A 23,993-nucleotide genomic window follows, 5' to 3' on the forward strand; every position below is an offset into this window, starting at 1 on the left:
TCTCCCAAACTCAATGGCTTTATCAATAAATATACCTCTAGTATAGGTGAACTCTGAAGTCTGTTGCAAAGCTTGCTCATCTGATTGCCGAATCTCTACACTAAAGAAGTCAGTGATCTCCCTCTGCGAATGTCTCACATTGTTTAATCTCCTCAAGTGACTCTCCATGTGTCTGCAGAGCTCTAGCAAAAACAACCCAAGGATCAGAGGAGGCATCTCTGATCCCGATATCTCATGTCTCTAGCTAGTGGTACAAGGCCCTCTCTGAATAGACATTAAATACAACCTCGTACCTCATATTATACTGGGCAATGACATATGTGATGTACCTCTGTTTGTGGCTCTATATGACACAACTGGCAAATCCTGGCCTCTCCTGGTACTCTCCTAAATTTGCTAGTCTCAATCTCTATAGTTGATGCGATGATGTGCACGCACATCTGACCAATAACACATCGTATCCCATGGGATAAGTGAGTGTCCATATAGGGAGGTCTAATCACATATCCTTGCTCTATGAGCTAGATGTAGAAAGCCATCTTCGTGTCAACTGTCGTGTCGGCTCTCTCCATGTCCTCCTGGTGTCTAAATTTTGTCTGATGAGACGGGTATCTCAGCCCATGTAAGGGACAAGGAGGGTGCATCCAACGAGTATTGGAAAGGGGGTAGTTTGTCCATAGTAAATCCATGTAGCTGAAACCATGTCCTCCTAGTGTCTAGCTGAATCAAACCCTATCTCATGAGGCGGGTAATCTCAGCTCATGTAAGAGACAAGGAGGGTGCATCCAACTGGAAAGGGGGTAGTTTGTCCATACTATATCCAAGTAGTTGAAACCATGATGTCATTTGTGTATACCAACAAGATGTGTCTCCTTGTGAGGCAAGCTATCGAGAAGATCCCAAAGCTAGGTGGGCATATCTATCTTTGGGGAGATCCGAGATACTGTGTATAAAAGAGACAAATCTGGTATGTGCCTCTATGAGCGGCAGGGGTAAAGCAAGCTCTGCACGAATAATCTCGTGCGTTACAGAGGCCTTGGCCCTAATCATCCGGGAGTCAGAGAGACCAAAGGCCTCTCCATACATCTCTATCCATTAGTACTACCAACTCACGTACGATGGTCTACTGATGGTCCCCAGAAAGCAAAACTGAAGTAACAGATGTGTCAAATAGCTAGAGCCTTGTTCAAGGTTCCTGAAACTGAATATGCAAACACATCCTCTCCACAAAGCTGCATGTACTTGCCACTTCAAAGTATTCTTCTTCCACCAAATGGACCAACTTATTCTGCTTCCAAACAAAACCTTTAGTCAACACATTTTGGGAGCTGGTCTGTCATCCATTCGGCGATGCTGCCCAAGTCGGGGGAAATGTTGGTAGTGAGTGGTTGGTGCAACTTCAAGAATTCGTTGGGCACATTGTTGTAGAACTCCTTGTTTTAGTTTATGCAAACAAGTGTTTCCACAACACGTAAGTATTGCATTTTTTCCTTGCGGAGAGACGACACATGAAACCTACTATGGTGACTTATAAAGATAGTTCCATCTTAGCAAATACTCTACAATGGAAACACACAAAGATTGCTTGTCTTGTACATGGCTGACAGGCATCCTTTCTGAAAACACTTGGGTTATTTTAGGCTGCATAAAGGTTAGGGTGTGTGCACTGATGGGGGTTGTCTCTCTGGAAAATGCAAGATGGAATTTTCCAACCTGCTAGATGCACTCACAGAAGCCATGCAACCTTGATGTTTAGCTGGTTAGTAGACATTTTCTGCCGCCATTCCATGTTGTCACAATGCTATTGATGACTTTGGAATACTGGCACAACAGAGGAAATTGATGGAGAATCTTGAATGCTCCGAACAAGTCCGAAAATTTTCAACCTGACGAGCACACGTTATCTCATTAGCCTGACAGATGAAAGGTGAAAGGGTATGCTATTAGAAGACAATACTTACCGCCTTGATGATGTGATTTCCTGCCCTCCAGCAAACACACTCCTTCACCTTGGACTCCTTTTTCCTGCTTGATCATAAGGTCCGAGTTAGGGCATGTGTAACCGTCTTCTCCCAAACAGTATCTATGGTCATTAACACAATTCAGCCTGATGGCTAAAATATTTTCCCACTGAAAGCATATGGAAAGGAAGTTCAAAATGAATACAGCAAGCAAATGGATTATTGTTGATACTTACATGTTCTCTTCCTCACTGCGCTTGGCATCTGCCGTTGCCAATGTCTTGCAATTTTCAATCTTGGCACACACAGGGTCTCCCCTTGGCATAGTATTTAGAGTATCAAACTGCAACCCGAGCTTGCATCCTTGTATTCCATCTCCTCTTGAGCCCTTCTCTAGACTCAAAATTCCTTTCTCCAGATTTCTTTTCTTTGATTGATGAAGCCATTTCATTTGCATAGCTTCATGCGGAAATACACGCTCGTTAATGTCCTCATAAAGGATGGGTTTGTTCATGCTTGGTTGCTTGACTCTTCCTCTCTCCTCCAGAAGGAAACTATTTATTCGAGGTTGGGCAAGTGCTGAACCTCTACCCAAGAGAATTCGAGGTTCACACGCTACCTCAGTTTCAGGACTTCCATGCCTACATCCAGTATCTCCAGTATTGGTCAAGAAACTTGAAATGCAGCACTCATCAGGCATCAACGGAGCCCATTGTGAAGGACACAATTTTGCTGCCTCGCTACTTGAGCAAGATCCCCGACGTTTATTTACACCTGACAAAAGATGCGCTCTTACTTTGACACGATGTCCAAGTGCTGCATGAAAAGCTTGAAGTATACTAGCTTTTGAGCGCTGAACTCTTGATAGATGTTCAAGACGATGGAATTCTAGTAAGGCATCTTTGGAATCTGCAAGATCAATGAGAAGCATATATAATTTTTGTTAGAACATTCACGCATAGAACGCGTCTTGAGAAATGAAGCATCATGTCTTAGCAAGGAAATTCATAAAAAAGGCTTAGAACAACAATTGCAGATACCTTCATCTATCGAAAGGGCAACCAATTTTCCTTCAGTTTGCAAGAAACATCTGAGATTAGTTGAGTTTACTGCATCTAGGACTCTCTGCCACACCTGCTGTAGGTTATCCTTTGTCGTATCTCGTTGCTGTTTGATTCGCTCATCCTTGTTATCATGCTTTGTAATAGGTAAAGCAGGTGCAAATGGAGAGATGTCCTTTGATATTGTTGGTAACTCACCCTTTTTTGATGGCAAGTACTCCATTTGAATTAAACTTACATTTGAAGCTGACAAGTTGGTTAAGTCTTTGATAGTTGATCCTTGTACATCAGCAAATTGCAAAAGAGCAGCAATTAACCACATTGCACCGGAAGACAACCCACGCACCTGCTTCTCAGCTTCTGACAAAACACTCAATGCTTGTCGTAGTCTACGTCTTTCATCTTTGGTTACTAACACAATTAAAGCAAAAAAGTAAAGGTCAAAATAAGAACTGCAATTCACAGAGCCTTCCAACCTAGCTACTATGTATTATCAGTGTTATTGACATTGGCACAAATGAGGAATCCAAAAGCACCACCAACAATTTCCATTCACATTTTAAGAAAATAAAATGAAAATGTTTATTTCTGCCTGCGAAAGGCCTAAAAGATCTAGGAGATTGATAGTTTAAATCCGCATGATATGATCCAAATTTATGCCTAATACAAAGATTAAGTAAAGCTAGGGATCTGATGGGAGTTCCCCTCTCTTCTTACCCATCCTTGCACCCAAAGGAAACATGTATGCTGAGTCACATTTGTATGAAAAAGTAAATGTTGACTTGCTGTCATCCCCATTAACATTATGATACCTAAACTGTTACTTGATCTGTCCTACCATGATAATGTTTATATGAACAACCATAAGTACAGTGAAATGTGTACAAGGTTGTCCAAAGTAAAAATGAAAAACTTACATTCCTGTTTACAAAAAAATTTATGCTCCTCTTCTGTTCTTGAGACATGATGGCCGCTTGCAAGTATCCTTGTTATAAAGCTTGCAAGTTGTGAAAGGAGACTAATTGGCTTAACACCCGAGTCAAAGAACGCTTTCGAATACTGTATAGTCTTAACTCTTTCCGCAGAAAAGGCAAACCCTAATAGCTCCATGAGCTTCGAGTCAGATATCAAACCCACCTGCAAAAGGACAAAAGCATTCAAAACTAGAATGTGTATGTAAGCATCATGACCTTGTGATTGTATGGACCAAACAACATGTCAAGGACCAGCACATAATATTCTCTAGCTCATGCTACTTTCCAAGCCCCTCCTATCCTCAATGAGAAAGTATTTAATGTGTCGCAATCTCCAATCATTGGCAAGAATTCTTGTGTTATTTTGCAACCAGTTAAGAATATTTCAAGTCCAAAACAACATATAATTAAAGACAAGAGAAAACCTTCATCTTCTCACAGAGTCTCATTGCAATACAAGTTTAATCCTAGCTCTCATTATGACACAATATCCATAAGGATACATTCTCCTCCACCTCCTCCTCCTCTCTCTCTCTCTCTCTCTCTCTCTCTCTCTCTCTCTCTCTCTCTCTCTCTATATATATATATATATATATATATATATATATATATATATAAAATATAGAAATATCATTGAGAGATATAGAGGGACTCCTACGAGGTTCTTCATAGAGCAGGAAATTGATATCATGCTGCAGAGACCCATGAGAGACTTCATGGAATGACAGAGGACAGAACCTGGCCCAAGAGGACACCCCTACACCAACTGCTTGGAGCTCAGCACGCTGCTCCTATGCCAGCCACTCACCCCCCCTCCTTTTCAGATGTTCACCCTTTACTTTAGTACTTTATTTTTGTATTAGACACTTGGACACACTTGATGAGGATGTGATGTATTGGTCTCATAGGTCTTTTAGGCCTTTTGTAGACGTTAATAAACATTTCATTTCATTTCTCTCTCTCTCGTGCACGCTATACCGGAAAGGACAATGCCTTGCCCACTCACACCAAGGAAAAGGACAATGTCTAGCAAGGTTAAATTTGCACTCACGAACAAGTGCATTTGACATTGGTGATAGAAATGAAAGCTTGGAGGAAGGAGACGAAAGAAGAATGAAGAGAAGCGAAAATAGGATATAAAGAGGAGAAAGAAAGTCTCCAAAAGAGAATCTCTCTTCTAGAAAGCACTATTGCTACCCTTATGACAAAAGAAGAGAGGGAAATACTCACCGGAAGTCCACGCAAACCAACCTCCTGTGAGGTCAAAAACGTGCTCATCGCCTTCGCATAGAAGAGGGAGAGGAAGGGAACAAGAGAGCAGCCCTGTCAAACTGAGTGTGTGAGCATGAAGTGTTCCCCTCTTCCCCCCGCCAACAACACCTAACTGTGCGCACACCTATAGAGGGCTGACATCAATTTTGAAACAGTCAAAGCCGATAAAAGTGGGACGGGCTCGCCCTTCAATTTTACATCGAGTACAAAATATCTCCACCCTTTTCGTTCTTCAATGTCGCCTTGTTGGCCCCTAGTAGTCGACAACAATGCCATTCTTATGGTACCAGGGGATCCCCAAAAGGACGTCACACCCTTCCAAAGGCATAATGTAGAAGTCCTCGTGCCCTACATACCCCTGACAATGCAACCGCAGTTTGCCTATGATAGGTGTAATGGAAACATCCCGTCCTGGTGCCGCTAGAACTGCCTTGAGGGAAATTTCAGCCTCAGCATTGTTCTTCCACAACAGCAAAATCTCTGTCAAAATTTGCAGGTTTCGTGCAAAGAAGCTTCACAAATTTTGGGGTTTTTCACTAACAAGTGAAATTACACTCAGCTGAGTTAATTTCATCGACATTTGTGCACGTTTGAACCTGGAAAACTTGGAACTTTTGCCAAATTTGCTGAAATTTTGCAGAATGTGCTCATATTTTGCTTATGGGATCATGTACTAATGCAATTGGGACAGATTTGTCAAAGAAATTTTGGGGCCTTGCTGAAATTGTGGATTTCGGCAAGGTTCACACAAGAAATTTTTGGGCTTTTGCTCAAAATGTGGATTTCGGCAAAATTGACCCAAGAAATGATGGGGGTTTTGATGAGTTTTACTGAAATTTCTGAATTTTGGCAAAATTGATGCGTGTAATACACTTTTGGGACAATACCAATGCAAAATATTGTATGGTATATTGTGGTTTTACCTTCCACTAGTGAAATTTTGGAGAAATTGCAGAGATTCATTGTTGTTTTGTGTATTTGAAATCGACACAAACTTTTATGTATGCAGTACATGCGTCAAGTAGCTCTCATCGAGAGATTATATTGCTGAATATTATATCATGTTGCACATGTTCTAGAGATCATCTGCAGATCTGGAACTGTTGCAAATGCATTTTTGGTGATATTGCTGAAGTGGGAGTCACTCGAATGTGATGTGTGCGCGTTTTGTATGCTGAAAGTTCAGCTTCTCTACTGAAAATAAGTGGACATTGCATGGCCAGTGTGAAACGGCTGCGGCCGAACCGGTTTCTCACATCCGGAATCTAGGTCAGTCAGTCAGGGACTAGTCAGGCCAATTAGCACTGAATTCTGATGAGTATGGAAGCCTATGTGCGCCAAATGGAATTTGGGTCACTCGGCAAGTCACTTACAACTTTATAAGTTGGTGGATACTAGGAAATTAAAAAAAAGGGGCAAGCTCCACACTTGTCAGATTTGGAAGCTCCAAAAGGACACCTCAGCAAGAGGGGCACCCAAATGAGAGTGGAGTCTGATTTTGAGTTATTGTGCATCTACAGTGTGTGTGAATGTGTGAGTAGTGGGTGCAGGTTCACAGCTTTAATGGAAATCTTGCCTTCTCCCTTGTCTCATGTAGCGCGACCATTTGCTCTCGTGCATCTCTCTCTCCCCTTTGCACATATGATAATGCCCCACTAGTTGGGCTTCTCAATTGACCATGTACAGTTCTGGGGTTTTATGCGCATTTGCCAAGGCAAGAGCCTTCTGAACACGTACCGGATTAGCTAATTGCTAATCCCCCATAGGTACACACAGTTCCATCGCGAAGGATTGCAAAAACATAGAGTTTTCTCGAGCCAATTCAAAGGGGAACTGTCCCATTGCTTGCGGGAGCTCTTGGGACACGCGTAGACGTGTTCGCTCCACCCAAAACAATCCAAAACAGAGAGTTACAGCCTGGTGTGTTTTTCTGCAGGTTTAGGGTTTCGCACAGAAATCAACAAAGGAGCCTTGGGAAGGTCTTGGGATGCTTACACAGGGCTTTGGGCACCTGGCAGTGACAAAGCAGGGAATTACAGCACACTGAAACTCTCTTACACCTCACCAAAAAGCTTCTAGAGGGAATCCGTCCTAGACGTGTACTTTCGACCTGCAGGGGTTTTGGAGTCGTTATGCTGTTGAAATAAAGTCAAAAACTGAAATTCCAGCCCTCACCAGGTTTGGACAGCTTTGTGAGACTTTGATCTACGTGTTCGGATCGTCTGTTCTTAATTGAATAAAGAAATACCGACAGGGGCGCCAATCTTTGAGGCCTACAGGGTGCCGATTTTTGTGTGTGCAGTGACAATCTAATCTCTAGACGCATCTGTGCTCACTTTTCTTCTCGGTGCTCTGTGTAAAGTTAACAGGTAATTGAATTAGTACCGCCCTCTACTGTGTATAGGCCGGTTATATGGTTCTATCGACGGGATAGTCACTTTCTATTCAAAAAGTTCAACGTGGATTGTTGTGGGTGAAAGCAACACAGAGCTTGTCAATATGGCAGAGAAGAGAGACCAAGTACCTCAAGAGGGATCTTCCTCACATGGCATAGAGAAAGTTCCTTCAACTCTTCAAGAAGAGGACAGGTTGTTCAGAGTTCAGCTGCGTAGCTGCATGGAAATGTTTCAACAGTTGGCCAACAATCCAAGGATGCAGGAGTTCTTACAGGCTCCTACACAGGATTTACAGGCTCCAACATAGGGCATGACTGAGCCGTTGCAGGAAAAGGAGATTTCCCATGCACAAAGGTATCGTGATGGTCGAGGGAACGCCCATGTGATTGAGCAACCAACTGTGTCCATTGATCCCAAGCAACTTGCTTTATCTGGACAGAAACAGTTTGTGAATAGTTAAGGGAGTGATGAACAGGCTATGCGTCAGACTCTTCCGTTACCTACTTCATATCTTGGTTATTTTGGAAGTGGTTCAGTGTTTCAAGCTATGGCTGGACCTTCCAATAGGTTATATGCCAGGGAACGTGTTTGCGACAATGCAACCAGGCATGGTTAATGCTATATATGGAAACATGGGTGTCCAACCAGGTTTTCAGGGTGCCCATGGTCAATTTCGAGTGCCTGGAACACAGTTTGGTATGGCTGGTTTTTCGCAGCCATATGCCCAGAATGCTGCTATGACAGGTCAAACAAGTGATGTGAGTGCTTGAATGGTCAATCCTAGAGCATCACTTTTACAGCCACCTGTTTATGACAAATTGACTCCTTTAAGTCAGCCTAAGGATTACAAGGAAGGTAGGCAGGGAGTGAAGTTTGAAACTTTCAGAGGAACTGAGGATCAATTGAAGGCTTTGACCTAGTTTGATGCGGCTTATGCTGCACGAAACTTCACATAGTCTTCCCAAGATACACAAGGCTGCCACTTTCTTGAAAGGGAATGCGCTTCGATGGTGGACCGCATTGTGGAATCAGGGTTAAGCCCCTACAACGTGGGTCCAGTTCAAACATCTTTTTGCACTTGCATGGCTTACAAACACTTTTGAGGTAGATGTGATGACAGAATGGCACGAGTTGATGGCTAAAAACTGTGCAAATCTTGAAGAGTACAATAAACAGTTATGGGCCGCACTATTGCCAATAACTTTCTATAGGTTTGTGCCATTGGGAGAACAGATTGAGAAGTACTCTTGTGGATTGCCCAAGAAAATCAGGGACTATTGCACAAAGACTATTGTCATGAATATGGTGCAATTGATTGAGAATGCGAGAGTGGCCAGCAATCCGTCGAAGGAGATTTTGATGGATTTAATAGCACCAAGAGAGGGTCCCAGGGCAAACAGTTTTCAGCAAAGGGCAATGCTACAGCAAAGCCTTCTGTGCCTCCCACAAAGAAACCCTCCACTAATGAAGCTGACACGTCCGGTCTAAACCTTCTTTTGGGCAAGGACAAGGATAGAAAAGAAATTTTTTTGGCGAATATTTTGAAGAAAGAAAAGCTATAAGAGAGGCCAAGAAATGCTTCATTTGTGAAGAGGGACATTTTGCGAATGAATGCCAATCACAAGATAAGGATGACAAGTCAGAGCATAAAGGAAAAGAAGCCGAATCCCAGTGCACGACTTGTTCTAGATTTGGTTGGTGACCAACCAAACATAGATACCACGGAATTGTGCAGAGCTTGGGGCAAAGTTAAAGGCCAGACAATATTAGTTTTCTTTGATCCAATAGCCCGTGCAAGTTTCATATCTCCAGAATTGGCATCAAAGTTGGGCATTCGTGCAGAGGAGATGGATATGACAAGTGAAGCAGGTTTGACATGCCCACGTCATTCAAAGCCTGTTACTTCCATTTTGGGGAAGCTTCGCCTGCACATTCAGAGTTGTGTGGATGCAGAAGAATTTCATATTATGCCACTAGAGGGCTGTGATGTGTTATTGGGTATCCCATCGTGTTACAAGTTGCATGCTATGGTGGATACTTACAACACTAAGATTACCCTTGTACATAGAGGAAAGACTCATATCCTTGATGGAAAGCTTAAAGACGAGTCTATTCTAGTTGTTTCCGCTTCTGCTCTTTCATCTGTAATAAAGAATCATCTTTCTGCGTACACTTGATCTTTGCAAAAGAAGTACCTGAAGTTGTATCTAATTTGTCTACCTTAGATAAAGATAGGTCAACTTGCTAAGTGGTTTCAATGATTGTTTTTCGAACACTTTGCCAAGGGAGTTACCTCCTGAGAGACCTGAAGATCATACCATAGATCTTGTGCCAGGTTCTAGTCCACCGAATAGACCACCGTACAGGGTTAGTGCAGCCCAACAAAAAGAGATTATGAGTCAAGTCAACGAGCTTTTAGAGAAAGGTCCAATTCAACCCAATTCATCCCATGTACTCCTAGTGGAGAAGAAGGATGGTTCATGGCGCATGTGCATTGACTACTGCGCTTTGAATAAGGATACCATCAAGAACAGGGTCCCCATACTGAGGATAGATGACATCCTTGATCCGGTTAAGGGAGCGTCACTGTTTACCAGGAGAGACCCAGAGAGTGGGTACCATCAGAATCGCATAAGACCAGAAGATGTCCATAAGAATTTGTCCAGAACAACATTTGGTCTCTATAAGTTTCTTGTCATGCCATTCGGTCTCACACATTGTACGAGATTGTGACAACCATTATATATATTTGTTGGTTTCTTTCCCTTGATTTTTATTTAATTTTTGGGACCCTCTAGTTGAAATCATAGAAACATGGACATTGCATGGCCAGTGTGAAACGGCCGTTGGCCGAGAGTTTCGCCTGCAAGAGTCAAGGCGAGGCAGCCACAAGATGGTTGGGTTGATCGGCACTAGAATCCAACTAGTAAAGAGTGGCTAGGCTCAGGTAAAGTTATTTAGGCACCTTGGCATAGGTTGGTGGGTACTAGGAATTAAACCAAAACGAGCAAACTAGACACATGGCAGTAGGAGAGCAACCTGCTCATTCTCCAGAAGCTCATCCCAAGAGGGGGCGCCCAAAATTGAGAATGGGGCTGATTTTTGAACATAAGTGCTACACAGTGTGTGTGTGTGTGTGTGTGTGTGAGAGTAGTGGGTGCAGGTGATCACAGCTTTAATGGAAAGCTTGCCTTCTTCCTTGTCTCATGTAGGCGATGATTTGCTCTCACGCATCTCTCTCTCCCCTTTGCACATATGGTAATGCCCCACTAGTTGGGCTTCTCAAATGACCATGTGCAGTTCTCGGGATTTTATGCTCCATCGCGAAAGATTGAGAAACGGAGATTTTTCTCACGTGAAAACTTGTCCAATTCAGAAGGGAACTGTCCCATTACGTGTGGGAGCCTCTGAGACACGCATAGACGTGTTTGCTCCGCTCAAAATGATGCGAAACAGGAATTATAGCCTGCTGTGTTTTTCTGCAGGTTTAGGGTTTCGATCTTAACTGCAAGTTATCGCCAGGGGAGCCTCAGGAAAGCCGTAGGTGCTTGTACATGACAATTTAGAGAGATTTTCCGCGAGGAATCTCGTCTAATTCAAAAGGCAAGTGACCCTATAGGTGCGGAAGCTCAAGGGCTACCCACAGAAGTGATCAACACGCGAATTGGAGTGCAATACAGAGAATTACAGCTTCCTGTAATTTGTTGCAAGCTTAAGGTTATGGCCAGTTTGATGCCTATGGATCCCAGGGAATCATCGAGCAGGCATTTTAGCGCAAATTGGAAGCCAAAAATAGAAATTTCAGTGTGCCTAAAGTGCGTGGAAAGTCACTGTTTGCTTGGGATTTTGTCCGTGGAGACTTCTACTATGGTTATGTTGCCCAAATCGGGTTAGAGCAGGGGAATTTCAGCCCAATAAAAAGTAGGGCAACTTGTAGAAGTTTACAGGTTTTTCTCAAGTTTAATAAGAATAAAGAAACACTAAAAGGGAAGTGTAATTTCCAATCACAGGTTTATTCGTGAAGTTCCTCTATGTCATAAAGTTTAAAAGAGTAAAGTTTCGGTGAGAGCTAAAGTCTACCGCCCTACGAGCCGCTTTCACGGTTCCATTTCCGGGACAGAATCACTTTTTCCTCAAAAAGTGAGCCCTGCTTGGTGAAAACACAAAGCACAAGAACTTGGAATTACACTATGGTTGACAGGAAGAATGAAACGAGGGAAGAGGGTTCTCCAATGTTCGAGGTTGGTGAGAGTTCATAGCCACCCCTGTCTGTACCTTTTGTTGATGTGAATGCTCCACAAGGTCAAGGGTTTATGAGTGGGCAACTAGACGAGAATGTGTTCAAGACACAGTTAGTTGCTGCTATGAATGTGTTTTCTCGGTTGGTGCAAAATCCATGGTTTATAGAACTTTTGCAAGCTCCACTTGTGTCGCAGCAGGCAAGGCAACTTTCTCATGCAATAGAGCCCGTTGAGGCTCAAGCCCAAAGTCCCTTATGCGTCCCAGCATGGCAAGGAGCACCCACATGTTGCGGAGTCAGTTGGGGCTCCAAGGCAACCTTTTTCTATCCACAAAAAGGAAGCATTTGTTTTTCTTCGAAGTTTTCTCTGAACCCATCTTCATTCGGTGCTTGCTCATCCTTGTGCACAAATCTAACACAGTTTTCCTCCCGACTATGGAATATTCCCTTCCGATGTCCCCGTCACCACCATGTGATGCATTAGGAATACCCATCACCTAGTCCTTTCCTAACGAACTTACGGTACAATCTCCTTCGCAATGCTCTATGTCACCCATCCTATGACGCATCAGAGTTGTCCATTCCCAGATGGTCGAATACTTTTTCCCGATGCTCCCTGTCACCTATCCGATGTGACACATCAAGAGTACCCATTCCTGATGGCCTTACAAATATTCCCGTTCACAATCCTTCTGTCATTACTCTGAATGACTCACTAGAAATATTTGTACTCGAATGTCTCCAATGAGAAACACCCTCTCACTTAAAATTCCGATAATTCATTAAGAATTATTATTTTTTCCTGGTGTCCCAAGCGAGAAAACCCTCTCACTTATAAATCCAATAAATCATTTATATTTTTCTTAGATAAAGCCAATTTAGCAACATCCCTCTCACTTATAAACAGTTGTCCTCAACTATAGAGGTTCAACTGAACTGCCCGGGGAGAAACCGGAAAAATTCCAGATCTTGCTCAATGGGTTTAGCCCGCACTCTCGGCGACTGGCTTCAGCTTTCACATTCACCCGAGGAGGCATAGAGCATCCAGCTATGAGGCATGAGAGGGGTGCAAAGCATGTGCAAGGATATTGCAAAGGCTTTACTAGGTGATTGGCTCACCTCTTTAGAGACAACAGCTCCTAGATGGATGAGGGCCTTTGCTTGACTGGAGGTCCTCATTGCAGTTCGTGCTTGCTTAGAATCCATACCCCCCATGTTCTTTGACATTCAGGGAGGTCGCCTACACAGAGTCTCAGTAGAGGCTCCACAAGTTGCAGTGTTGTTTTCAGAGGATACTAGTAGTGGGCATCTATGGGAGGACCTGTGTCATAGATCTTGACGCAGCAGATCTTGAAACAGGCCACTAGCGGCTTTGGGCTTGGAAGAGCTTCCGTCTCGTACGAGTGCAATGGGACCCTAGAGAGTGGTTTTGGAGAGACCTTTTCTCTTCAACCGATCACCTTGGAATCACATTCTTTCAGTACATTGTTCGACCGGGGCACCACATACTGGCAACACGGAGAGAGGCTTGTCCTACTACAGCGCTTCATTGGCAGGATCAGGGCCTCACAACTGAGTTCTTGTCAGGCTTTTGGGAGCGGTTGTGGGACTCCAAACAACCACTAGAACACAGTGGCTTTTCGGCAGCATGTGCAGCTTGTGACCATCCTTTGGAGAGTCAGCGTCACTATCTATGGGACTGCCCCATGGCCCTGCAGGTTTGGCTTCGGGTTCTTCGGCAGATGCCACCTCTTTTCACAACGCGACAGTACACTTGCGGTGCTGCAGCGTGGTCCACCCTTACAGGCCCTGCACTCCATTTTGAGCTAGCCTCCACCAGCAGGATGATAGTGATCCACCCAAGGGGCTCGACCTACACTTCAGCGTGCCACAAAGCTTACCCCCAAGGAGTGGTGCAGTGAGAGAGAGGTGTGTTGGGAGCTCGCCTGCAGCCTGACACTCTGGTTCATTTGGCAGGCCCTTTGCTTCTACATCTCTGAGGCTTGCCCTGTCCCACCGGCAAAGATTGTTCGTGATTTTTGTTGGAGCTGATTCACACTCTCAGGGGTCAGTTCGAGAGACTTTAGGGCAGCTCCGACCGCATGCGGGAGGAAACTCTGGCGCCCAGGGCCTTTCTTCACCTTGGTCTAGGGTGCGCCCAGATGGCACTATCGTCCACCTGTGTGGCTCTTTCCTCCTCCCATTTTGTGATTTAGCCCTCATTGTACATATTTTGTTTACTCACTGGGACAGTCTCCCCTTGTTTTTTATGTAGCCCTCTCTAGTAGAGGTGGTTGGTAGCCCTACGGGCAACTAATGGAAGGATCTTTTTCTCGGAAAAAAAAACTACTGTATAAAGAATAAAGTGGCCGTGCTTACTCAGCTTATGAAAGTTGCCAACATTGGTCATGCCTTGTTGAAGGGAGAAGATAGTGGATTCTAGGGCAACATGAAAGGGGGCCAGTCAAAGAAAAATTCAGCAAAGAGATACTTTGCCAAAGCGACTCCTGAAATGCAGAGAAGGCTAAAGACTCAGCCGAATCTTCTGTAGGGCAGGCCAAAAGAAAGAAAAGTTAAGGGAAACGTTGCAAGATGTTATTTAGCGAAGTTCAAAAGCTAACCACCTAGGGTTGCAAAGTGGATGAAAGAAAGTGAACTGATAGAGTCACCAAATATATTTGCAGTTTTACCTTGAAGTCTTTGGTTTACAATCCACGTATTCTCCACCTCAGATCACTTCAGTAGAGCAAAAGGTCAAAGGGCTTGATACATGCTTAAAGAGGCATCATGATAGAGCCAGCACTTCACATGTACATAAGGATTCAGTGCAATAGCAGTGTACATATTTGACAAAAGTATAAAGATCTCATTAAGTCAACGAGATTGTGACAACCACAATATATATTTCCTGGTTTCTTTCCCTTGATTTTTATTTAAATTTTGGGACCTTCCTCGACTGCTAGGAGATCTCTTGGCAGCGCATTTTCCACGAGTCGCTTGGTGAGAGAGTGACAGCCTTTCTTGCGAACCCCCCTTCTGGTGCAGACGTCTCCCTTTGCAGCACTTCCTCGTGGACTGACGAGCTTCGACATCCGTCATAGGTGGGACTTCTTTGCCTACGACTTCACACGATTTCTCGGCGACTCTTCACCAAACTTTGAGGTGGCTTGTTTCAAAGCTCATGTACTGTTCCTTGCAGCTAGAGGGATAGAGGCCCTGGACACCGCGGTTGGCTTCTCTTTTCCCTTATGTGGCAGGGACCAGTCTGAGTGAGCTCTGGACTCAATGATGGATTGGTTGCAGGCCCAGGCCCTTGAGTTCTCTCACCACACAGAGACCTGGGGGTTACAGATATGGTACAAACTTTGTGGCCATTGACCAAGTTCTCAGTGACACCTCCAGACATGGTGTGATGTAGACACATTGCAGTACCCACCATGCTATGTATACATACATGAGGACTCTTGGACAGAGGAGGTTGCTCTATGTACAGCACGCTCTTCTTGGGTCTCAGCTGGAAAGTCTTTGCAGTCACGCCTATCTAGGAGACGCTCGGATGCGGATTATTCCCCATCTAAGCCAGCCTCGAAGATAGCGCGGTTAGCTGCTGTTGCAGCATCGTTTCTTTCTCATACTCCATGAGGATTGTCTCATGGAAAGTGCAGGGATTAGGTGGGCCCCAGTTTCAGCGCTAGCGGGGTCGATTGCGTCGGGAGCTTCAGCGATGCCATGTGGGCGGAGAGATTGATCTTCTTATGCTGTGGGAGCATCATCTTTGTGAGAGCCGCATTAGAAGATGTGGTAAGCTTTTGCGTGGTCGATATGAGACTTTTTGGTCAGCTGCATTTCAACCTCGTGGTATCCAGGGAGGGGTATATATAACTATTGCGGATTCATGGCAGCAAGCCATTGTGGGCAGAGGTATTATTGTGTCTGGCAGGGCTCAGTGGATTACTATGCAGGTTCAAGGTTGCCTCATGGGCTTCCTGAACATCTATGCACCCAATGTCGCAAGTGCACGTGCAGAGTTTTGGTCTCACATTGTAGAGTCTCTGCCGCATGCAGAGCAATGGTGCATTGGGGGTGACTTCAACATGCTGGAAGACCCCTCTTGACAAGATTGGAGGTAGCCATGCTGCTGAGTTGGCAGCTTGGGAGAGGCTATGTATGACCTTGAGGGTTTCGGATGTTTGGCAGCATTCTCACTTTGTGAGGCTCCCAGACAGCATGGCCTTCTCTCGCTCAGACCGCAGAGTAGGAGTGAATCTATCTCGGATAAATCGCTTCTACGCTTGTGACCACATCTGTGACATGGATGGATCTGTTTGCATTTTGTATGGGACATGTTTTTCGAACCATGCACGAATGATCCTCACTGTGATAGAGAGATAGAGGAGCTACGCATCCCTGAGAGGATCTTGTTGGACTCAGAGCTCAGAGAGCCAGTGGTGGCTCCTATGACAGAGAGCTTGGACACGCAGGATTCCCTTGCTGACAAAGTGGCCTTTGGACTTGCTGAGCTTGGTCGCTTCTTCCTCCAGGAGTCTACGGCTCGCCTGGCTGCAGCGAGGGAGGAGAAGCGTCTCGGACGAGACACTCCTTGGTTGGAGGAGTAGTTGCAACAAGCTCGTCGGTAAACATAAATTATTCTGAAAATAGTCTATCCACTTTATAAAGTGGGCGGTCGGACACTTTAAAACCTTAAAAGTTAATCCTTCAGCAGTTAACCCAACCCTGCAAAACTCACTAAACAATTTGTTAGATCAACAAATGACTGCACAAACAGTTTCTAGGTATCCCCAGAAGCACTCACGTACATAGATGCATTGCCAACATAGATTCTTCGTAGAAAAGCAGCTGCTTTTCTAGAAAGCAACCAAAAAGCTACTGGCTTTTTCAAAAAGCAACTGCATCTCCTCAAAGCTACTAAGGTATATTTCCCTCTTGGTGCTCCCGTCATCCACCGTGTGACGCATGGGGAATTCCTCTTACTTAAGACTTTCACTCACCAAACTTATTGGGCAAATCCTTAGCAATGCTCTCTGTCACCCATCCTATAAGGCATGAGAGACGTCCATCAGGAAGGTCGAATACGTTGATGCAACCAAAGTGTTTCGACCATAGTAGAGGGCACAAGCAGGGATGTGCATATCAGCAGGTGCATGGCAAAGGGCTAAAGCAAGTGTGAAAGACCCGGGCAAGCAAGTGATAGGGATGTATGCTTGATGTGGTTTCATGGGCCAAAAGGGCTCCAAAGTAGACCTATAAGAGGCATTTTTTTGCATTTTTTGACAGACAGCCCTTGTGAGGAAGGAGAGCTCTCAATGAGGAGAGCTCCGAGAGAAAGAAGGCTGCAAGAGGAGTTTTTTGGCTCGTCAAGGCCGTGCTGACGGAGCCGGCTTGTGACCAATTGTATATGGTGTTTTCTTGTCGAAGATGAAGCATTTTTATTGCCAGATTCTGTGCCATTTCTTCCCCCTTTACCCCTTTCTCGTCTTTGCTCTGCTCCAAGGTGTATGGTGCCGGTGTGTGAGTGGTGTGTGCCCTTTGGGCCGTGTGTGTGTAAGAGAGAAAGAGAGAGAGGCGTGTGTTGTGAGATTGCGGGGAAACGCGCAAAATTGGGATGGTATGCTCTCTGTCGACTGTGCGAAGCAGGTGTGTGTAGGTATGCATGCAAACGGGGATATGCTTGCGAAGGTGTGCAGTTTTGATGGCGTTTTCTGAGGAGTATGCCGATTGCTCCTATTCGAAGGTGAAGAAGTGTTTTTAGAGCTGCTAAAAGTGCAATTTTTGAAGAGTAGATGTTGTTAAAGATAGCATGGATGGGTTTTCCCATATTCACTACGGTCGAAGATGCGGAAACCTGGTTATAGGATAATGGTCTATTTGTGCTAGAGAGCAGACTGACAAGAGAAGAAGGCGCGGTTCAGTTTTTCCGCTCCTCATTCGTGACAAAGATAAAAGATGGTACGATGGATTGCAAGATGAAGAAAGGCAGATTGGATGACTTTGGAAGTGGCTTTTCAACACCAGTACGTGTCAAATGTGCAGTTGCATGAAGTAAAGCAGAAGCTGGATGGTCTAAAACAAAGCCTGGACATGATTTTCACACTTTTGAGTGGGAATTCGAAGCCCTTTAAAGACAGCTTATGGAGGCAACTGCTGCACAAAGTGTTGATCATTTGAAATTGAGAAAATTCATGGATTGCTTGCATGAGGAGGTTAGAGCTAAGGTTGAAGCGGATGGACCTGTAACATATGCCAAACCAAGAAGATTTTAAAGAAGCGTCTAGCCAGGCAGAGTCTGTCAAATGTTGTGGTGCCTAGGCAAGTCGAAGCGGTAGAAGTGAAGCCAAGGTTGGTGCAAAGGGAGTGCCGGTGCGAGAGGAACCGAGGGTTCTATGGCTCCAAGGAGATGGAATGGTTTCTATGCCAAAGATGCCAATTAGGGAGGCCCTAGTTGTGGAGAAGTGCAAGTGGTTACAGAACGGGTAGAAGATGCATGGGCAAACTTAGGTATGGTTGGTGAAGCTCCATTGGTGTGTGCTAGAGAGCACAGAGTGCAGTTTGCAGATGAGATTGAAGCAGTAAAGGTAGAGCAAATCCCAAAGCTTGAAACAGAAGAAGTGGAAGCAGATGATGGTAGTTCTATGGATGCCGATACGACATGGGAAACTGATTCATCCTACTCGAGGTATGAGGAGTTTGATCTTCTTCATGTAGATAAAGATGTGAAAGATGTATTTGGGAAGCAGGAGGAAGTGCCAACCGATGTGGTCCGATGTGCTTGATGAAGTCCAAGTAGAGAATCCTAGGCGTACAAAAGTGGATATGCAAGTAAAGGTGCTATGGGGTGCCATGCTTATGGCTATGCTTATGAAAGTTGCTATGGAGTGTACTACAGTGGTACAGCAAGTACGAAGTGTTGCCATGAAAGAGAAACCAAACTTGGCTTTTGAAGGAGAGCACGACAATAAAGATGTAAGTAATTCGTGGTTGAAAAGTATGCTTGTAAGTGGAACAGTGCAGTATGTTATCCGGTAGATACGGGGTTCCATTAAGAGGAAATCCACTTTACATGATTGGGAGGGAAGGTCAGACGTGTTTGTTGGTTTAGATGATGTGCTGGTAGAGCCAGTTATGTTAAGGAGGCAAGTTGGTGCTCGAAGAGGTGCAAAGATACTATGGGCTTTTTGTGTGCATGGATGGCTATGTGCATGGGTAAAGCACTATTGGAGATTTATGCAATTGGATGAAAGAGAGCAAAAGCCAGGTATTTGATCTAGGAGTTCAGACTATGCAGGGGGTGGGGCAACCCACTTGAGGATCGAAGCAAGAATAAGACATTGTACATACTACTTATGATAGTGGTTTTTTTGGTTTGCTCATGATGTTTGCTAGTTGTGCAGTTTCTAGGCGAATAAAGCAAGGTTTTGGTTGAATATGAATGTTCAACAAGGGGGTTGGGCAATGATGGTGCATCCAAAATGTGTCGACCATAGCACAGGGCACAAGCAGGGATGTGTATGTCAGCAGGTGCATGGCAAAGGATTGAAGCAAGTGTAAAAGACCTGGGCAGGCAAGTAATAGCTAGGATGTATGCTTGATGTGGTTTCATATGCCAAAAGGGCTCCAAAGTGGGCCTATAAGAGGCGTTTTTTTTGCATTTTTTGACAGACAACCCTTGTGAGGAAGGAAAGCTCTCAACAAGGAGAGCTCCGCGAGGAAGAAGGCTGCTAGAGGAGTTTTTTGGCTCGTCAAGGCTGTGCCGACAGAGCTATCTTGTGAGCCATTGTATATGGTGTTTTCTTGTCGAAGATGAAGCATTTTCATTACCACACTCTGTGTCGTTTCTTCCCCCTTTCCCCCCTTCTCGTCTTTGCTATGCTCCAAGGTGTATGGTGCCAGTGTGTGAGTGGTGTGTGCCCCCCTAGCCGTCTATGTGTGAGAGAGAAAGAGAGAGAGGCGTGTGTTGTGAGATTGCGGGAAACGGGCAAAATTGGGATCGTATGCTAACTGTCGACTGTGCGAAGCAGGTGTGTGTAGCTATGCATACAAACGGGGATATGCTTGCGGAGGTGTGCAGTTTTGATGGTGTTTTCTAGTGGATATGGATGCTGTGGAAACCCTGGGCTATAGAGAGGCGATTTTTTTATGTGCTGGGTTACGGGTGTGTTCTCCTTTCCAACGTCTTCTCGATGCTCTAGTCATCGATCCGAAGTGACGCATCACAAGTATCTATTCTTGGTGGTCAAGCACACACTCCCGTGCACAGTGCTCTCTTCATTCCTCTGAAATGATGTGATAGATATATCCATACTTAGATGTTTCAAGAAAGATTCTCCGTGTCATCCTTTCGATGACGCATCCAGAAAACCATCTCACTTATGGATCCAATTATGTCTAATAATTTATAATTTACTTACAATTATCTTTCTTTAAGCTATAGCTAATTTAGCAACAAAACCTCCCCCGACCCATATGATTGAAAGCTTCCTTAAAATAGACAAGCTACACATGATACAACAACAAGTACTGCGGTCCTTCAACTAGGGCAGAAAATATGTCTGGAAACTCTCAAAGCATCTGAGCGAGATTTTTATATCACAACAAATCAATAAAGAAACTATCCTATTGATCCAAAAGATAGAGTTCGAGAAGAAGAGTCATTCAAGAAAGATCTCATAAATCAATAATTGATCCAGAGGATAGATGATCGAGTATGAGAAGAAGACTCATTCAAAAGAGAAAATAGTACCCGAGCTGAGAACAAAAAGGAATGCCCCTAAAGTCATATATGTCCAGTCCAACAAAGCTTCAGCTCAAGTTTTTTCATCAGTTTCACATCATCAGAACATGTTGATTACTGATTTTGCTTCACAGTGCACAATCGGAGAGCTTTGGCATACTCCAAGGACAAAGAGGAATTCAATAAACAGGTCTTCATATGCGATGGCAATCCAGGAAAGACAAAAAACAGATGATAATAACCCCTTGCAAGTAAATGGAGACAAAGCTTGAGCATACTATCGTCAAAGAATAGCATGAAGCCATGCACAGACCCAACAAGTTTGCGAGCTATGTACATTATAACGATGATAATAGCAAAAGGCTACATATGAGGAGAAAGAGCTCACCAGATTCTGCACGACAGGCACTGTTACTTCTCTTCCAAGACGGCAACAACGATCTAGCATCGACTCGGCATCACAGAGTGAACCATTACATGTGGAAGCAATGAGTTCAATAGCTTCGTTGTCTGCATCAAGGCTCTCTCTCATGGAAATCGCTTGCAATTTGCATATGACGTCTTGTTCACTAATTATTTTAAAATGAAACTTCTGGCAATGAGACACAATGGCGTGAGGGACGTCTTCCAAACTCACGGTATTAAAGATGAACACTGTTTTCTTGGATGCTCCCTTTATACCTTTCAACAAAGCATTCCATGCTTTATTGGAAAAGGAACTGCATTCTTTCACCAGGCAGACCCTGTAAAGAAAAGAGGTAGATCCTGATACATCCTTCATAAGAGAGGTTATGTGGTTTACTCTGCCTTTGACCTCCTTGATAGGACAGAATTTGCCAGAGAGCTGAGCTAAGCATAGTCTGCAAGTCCGGCATGGCCTACTCTTATTAATAGATAGACAGTTCAGAGCCAAAGCAAACAATCTTGCACATGATGTTTTGCCAGTACCATGGGGACCATAGAAAATATACATAGGTGCCACTCTACCACTAGAGAGAGCATTCGAGAGGGCATGTGTGACAACATGTTGACCAAGGATGTCTGCAAATGATTTAGGCGCATACTTCACACTGAAGCTGGTGGAGATCGGCATGCTCTCCTTGTCAAAAGTGGGACTAACATCAACAAATGATGTGGTACACTTTCTCGAGATCCATCTGTTTTTCTTTAAAAAACCTTGATTTTTGTTGCCACATAGGATTTCCCTGCTAACATGAACCAAATGGTGTGTTTTACATTCAGGAGGCAATATAATTGATCTACTAGAAGGCAAGCACTTAGAGCTTCTTACGCAAGAAGATGATGAGCTTTTCAACCTAGTGCTAGTAACACGGTTTTGTCCTCTGCTCACAAGAAACTTCATTTGTGTCGCCCTCTTCCTCTTTTGTTTTGAACCTCTTCTTTCCTTGAAGTTTCCTTTCTTTGCACGCTTAGTGATCTTGTGAGATGTGGAAGGCAGTTTGCTAGCCATGGCAGCTGGTGCAGGATTCGACCAACATGAAGGGCTCATTGCCGGGTCACTAAAGGAAGAATGATTCTGGAGAATTGAGAGCTCTCGCATTAGTGCTTTCTGCACTGTGATACCAAAGGTGTTTGCCGTATCGACCTTCTGAAAGGGAGCCAATTTTGTATGTTCCATATGCTTGACATGTAGTGGGGACATGAGATGAAGGTGTCTTTGAATGTGGCTTGTCACAAAACTATTTCTTGAGTGTGCAGAGGTAAGTCTATCTTGCTCAAACATGACCTTGCTGATACTTCCTCAGCAGTAATCGGGAACATTTCAGATATTCATAGGCAATATTAAGCACTTGCAATGGTTTTTTCTATTGCAATATACCAAAAGTAGTGCTTATTGTGATAAAACGAATGTTGCCATCACCATGCTGATTCTATAAAAATCTTCATCTGCTGGAAAGGATCATACAGTACTCTTGATCCGAACAAAAAATTCCAGCCCCATTTCAATTATATGAATGGCTTCAGTATCTGGTTCTTTGGAATGTGATTTGCAACTGTGTAGGGCTTTCACATCCATCTTCGACATTGGTCATGACTTCCTTCAAACCAGGAGTATCAATTATAAGGGCTTGAAATCCATGTCATTTTACATCCATCTTCGCCATCGGTGACTTCTTTCAAACCAGGAATCTGAATAGGTGTGGCTGAAGCATTGAAGTAGCAGGGATCAAAACAACAAGTTGATAACTGCTTTTAACATGAAAGAAGGCTGTCATCCATGCATGCAACCAAAGCTTAGAGCAGAAATGCCAGAAAATGAGAAACTGAATCGCCATGGATAGCAATATTGCTAAGCATTTGCAATCAATTCTGAAACCGAAGATGCAACAAAAACTACTCAATAGGAATTACGCATATGATAATGTAGAAGTCATAATATATGAAGGCAACTTGTGTCGATATGGAAATGGGTTTTGTTTAATGCGCCTCTCTCTCTCTCTCTCTCTCTCTCTCTCTCTCTCTCTCTGTGTGTGTGTGTGTGTGGAATTGGAAGATCCCAATACGCTGCCTCGCATTCATGGGTTTGGTTCAAATTTTCATAATTAGTATTGGGTAGCTCGCTCTATCGCTCTCTCTCTCCTTCCTTTTGCCTGCTTCGGTGCTTCTGGACAAGGAAGAGGCTCGCAAAATGAGGCGTAACTGTAGAGTTGTATGCTCCTGCTGAGTCCTGTGCATTGTTCCAAGTTGCGCTGTTTTGCATGCTATTTGCTGGAATTACGCTCTCTCTCTCTCTCTCTCTCTCTCTCTCTCTCTCCACACGTCGCCTTACGCTCTTACCTGTAGTATAGTAGAAGAGTACCTACCTTCACGAATCACCACTATCACTCCAGACTCCAGAGCTGAAACCGCCGCCGTAAAAGGCTCTCTTGTAGAGCAAAGCGTGCACATTGCTTTCACGTTTCTGTAACCAAACAGTGCACGCAAACAACAATTCTACCTTGGAACTCGAGTGAATTGACCCAAATGATCTAGCAAAACAAGTAAACGAGTGGAAAGGTGCTAGGTGAAGAGTGAAGACTACCAAGAACAAGCTGAAGCCCCAAGGGTCACGTTGGCATTCTCAAACAATTCAATGAAATGGACCCATATGGAGTGTTTGGAAAAGTCTTTTTCCCTAAACACCCATGTTTCGCCCTCTTGAAGATGAAAATGAAAAGTACTAGGAATATTTTTCAAATTTGCAAGATGTTTGAACTATTTCGTTGTACTAGTACGGCCGGTCGCCTTCGGCGGCCTCTCTCTCTCCCCCTCTCCCCCTCACTCATATTAACCGGAACTCACCGGATGCAGCAAATTTTGACACGTGGCATTGAAAAAC

The 23,993-nt window shown here is 44.1% G+C and overlaps 1 protein-coding gene across 4 annotated transcripts; it reads right to left on the reverse strand.

Moving 5' to 3' along the window:
* Positions 1-1,213: 1,213 nt before the first annotated feature.
* On the reverse strand, positions 1,214-23,687 carry LOC147442643 (protein STICHEL-like 4). 4 transcript variants are annotated; one of them, XM_086528757.1, is made up of 7 exons: positions 23,479-23,687; positions 21,042-22,818; positions 3,940-4,159; positions 3,002-3,433; positions 2,198-2,870; positions 1,962-2,025; positions 1,214-1,886 (listed from the first exon to the last, which is right to left on the reverse strand). In XM_086528757.1, the coding sequence occupies exons 2-7, from the start codon at positions 22,395-22,397 to the stop codon at positions 1,794-1,796; spliced, it is 2,838 nt and encodes a 945-aa protein (XP_086384883.1). In that variant the 5' UTR covers positions 22,398-22,818; positions 23,479-23,687; the 3' UTR covers positions 1,214-1,793. The 4 variants fall into 4 exon arrangements, with proteins under 4 accessions (XP_086384883.1, XP_086384884.1, XP_086384882.1 ...); XM_086528758.1 differs by having other exon boundaries at positions 21,042-22,861; XM_086528756.1 differs by having other exon boundaries at positions 21,042-23,342.
* Between the last annotated feature and the right edge of the window lie 306 nt (positions 23,688-23,993).

This window comes from Adiantum capillus-veneris, chromosome 14 (genome assembly GCF_014529385.1).
Source record: "Adiantum capillus-veneris isolate H3 chromosome 14, ASM1452938v2, whole genome shotgun sequence".
In the NCBI taxonomy this organism is placed as follows: domain Eukaryota; kingdom Viridiplantae; phylum Streptophyta; class Polypodiopsida; order Polypodiales; family Pteridaceae; genus Adiantum; species Adiantum capillus-veneris.

What these genes read in the sequence shown, in the direction of transcription:
- LOC147442643 (XM_086528757.1), bottom strand. Translation starts at nt 22,397, where the DNA reads ATGTTTGAGCAAGATAGACTTACCTCTGCACACTCAAGAAATAGTTTT. An exon ending in TGCCTGTCGTGCAGAATCTG is followed by an intron (nt 4,160 to 21,041) that starts GTGAGCTCTTTC and finishes GTCCTTTTGCAG; the next exon opens with GTGGGTTTGATATCTGACTC. An exon ending in TGCCCTTTCGATAGATGAAG is followed by an intron (nt 2,871 to 3,001) that starts GTATCTGCAATT and finishes TTGATCTTGCAG; the next exon opens with ATTCCAAAGATGCCTTACTA.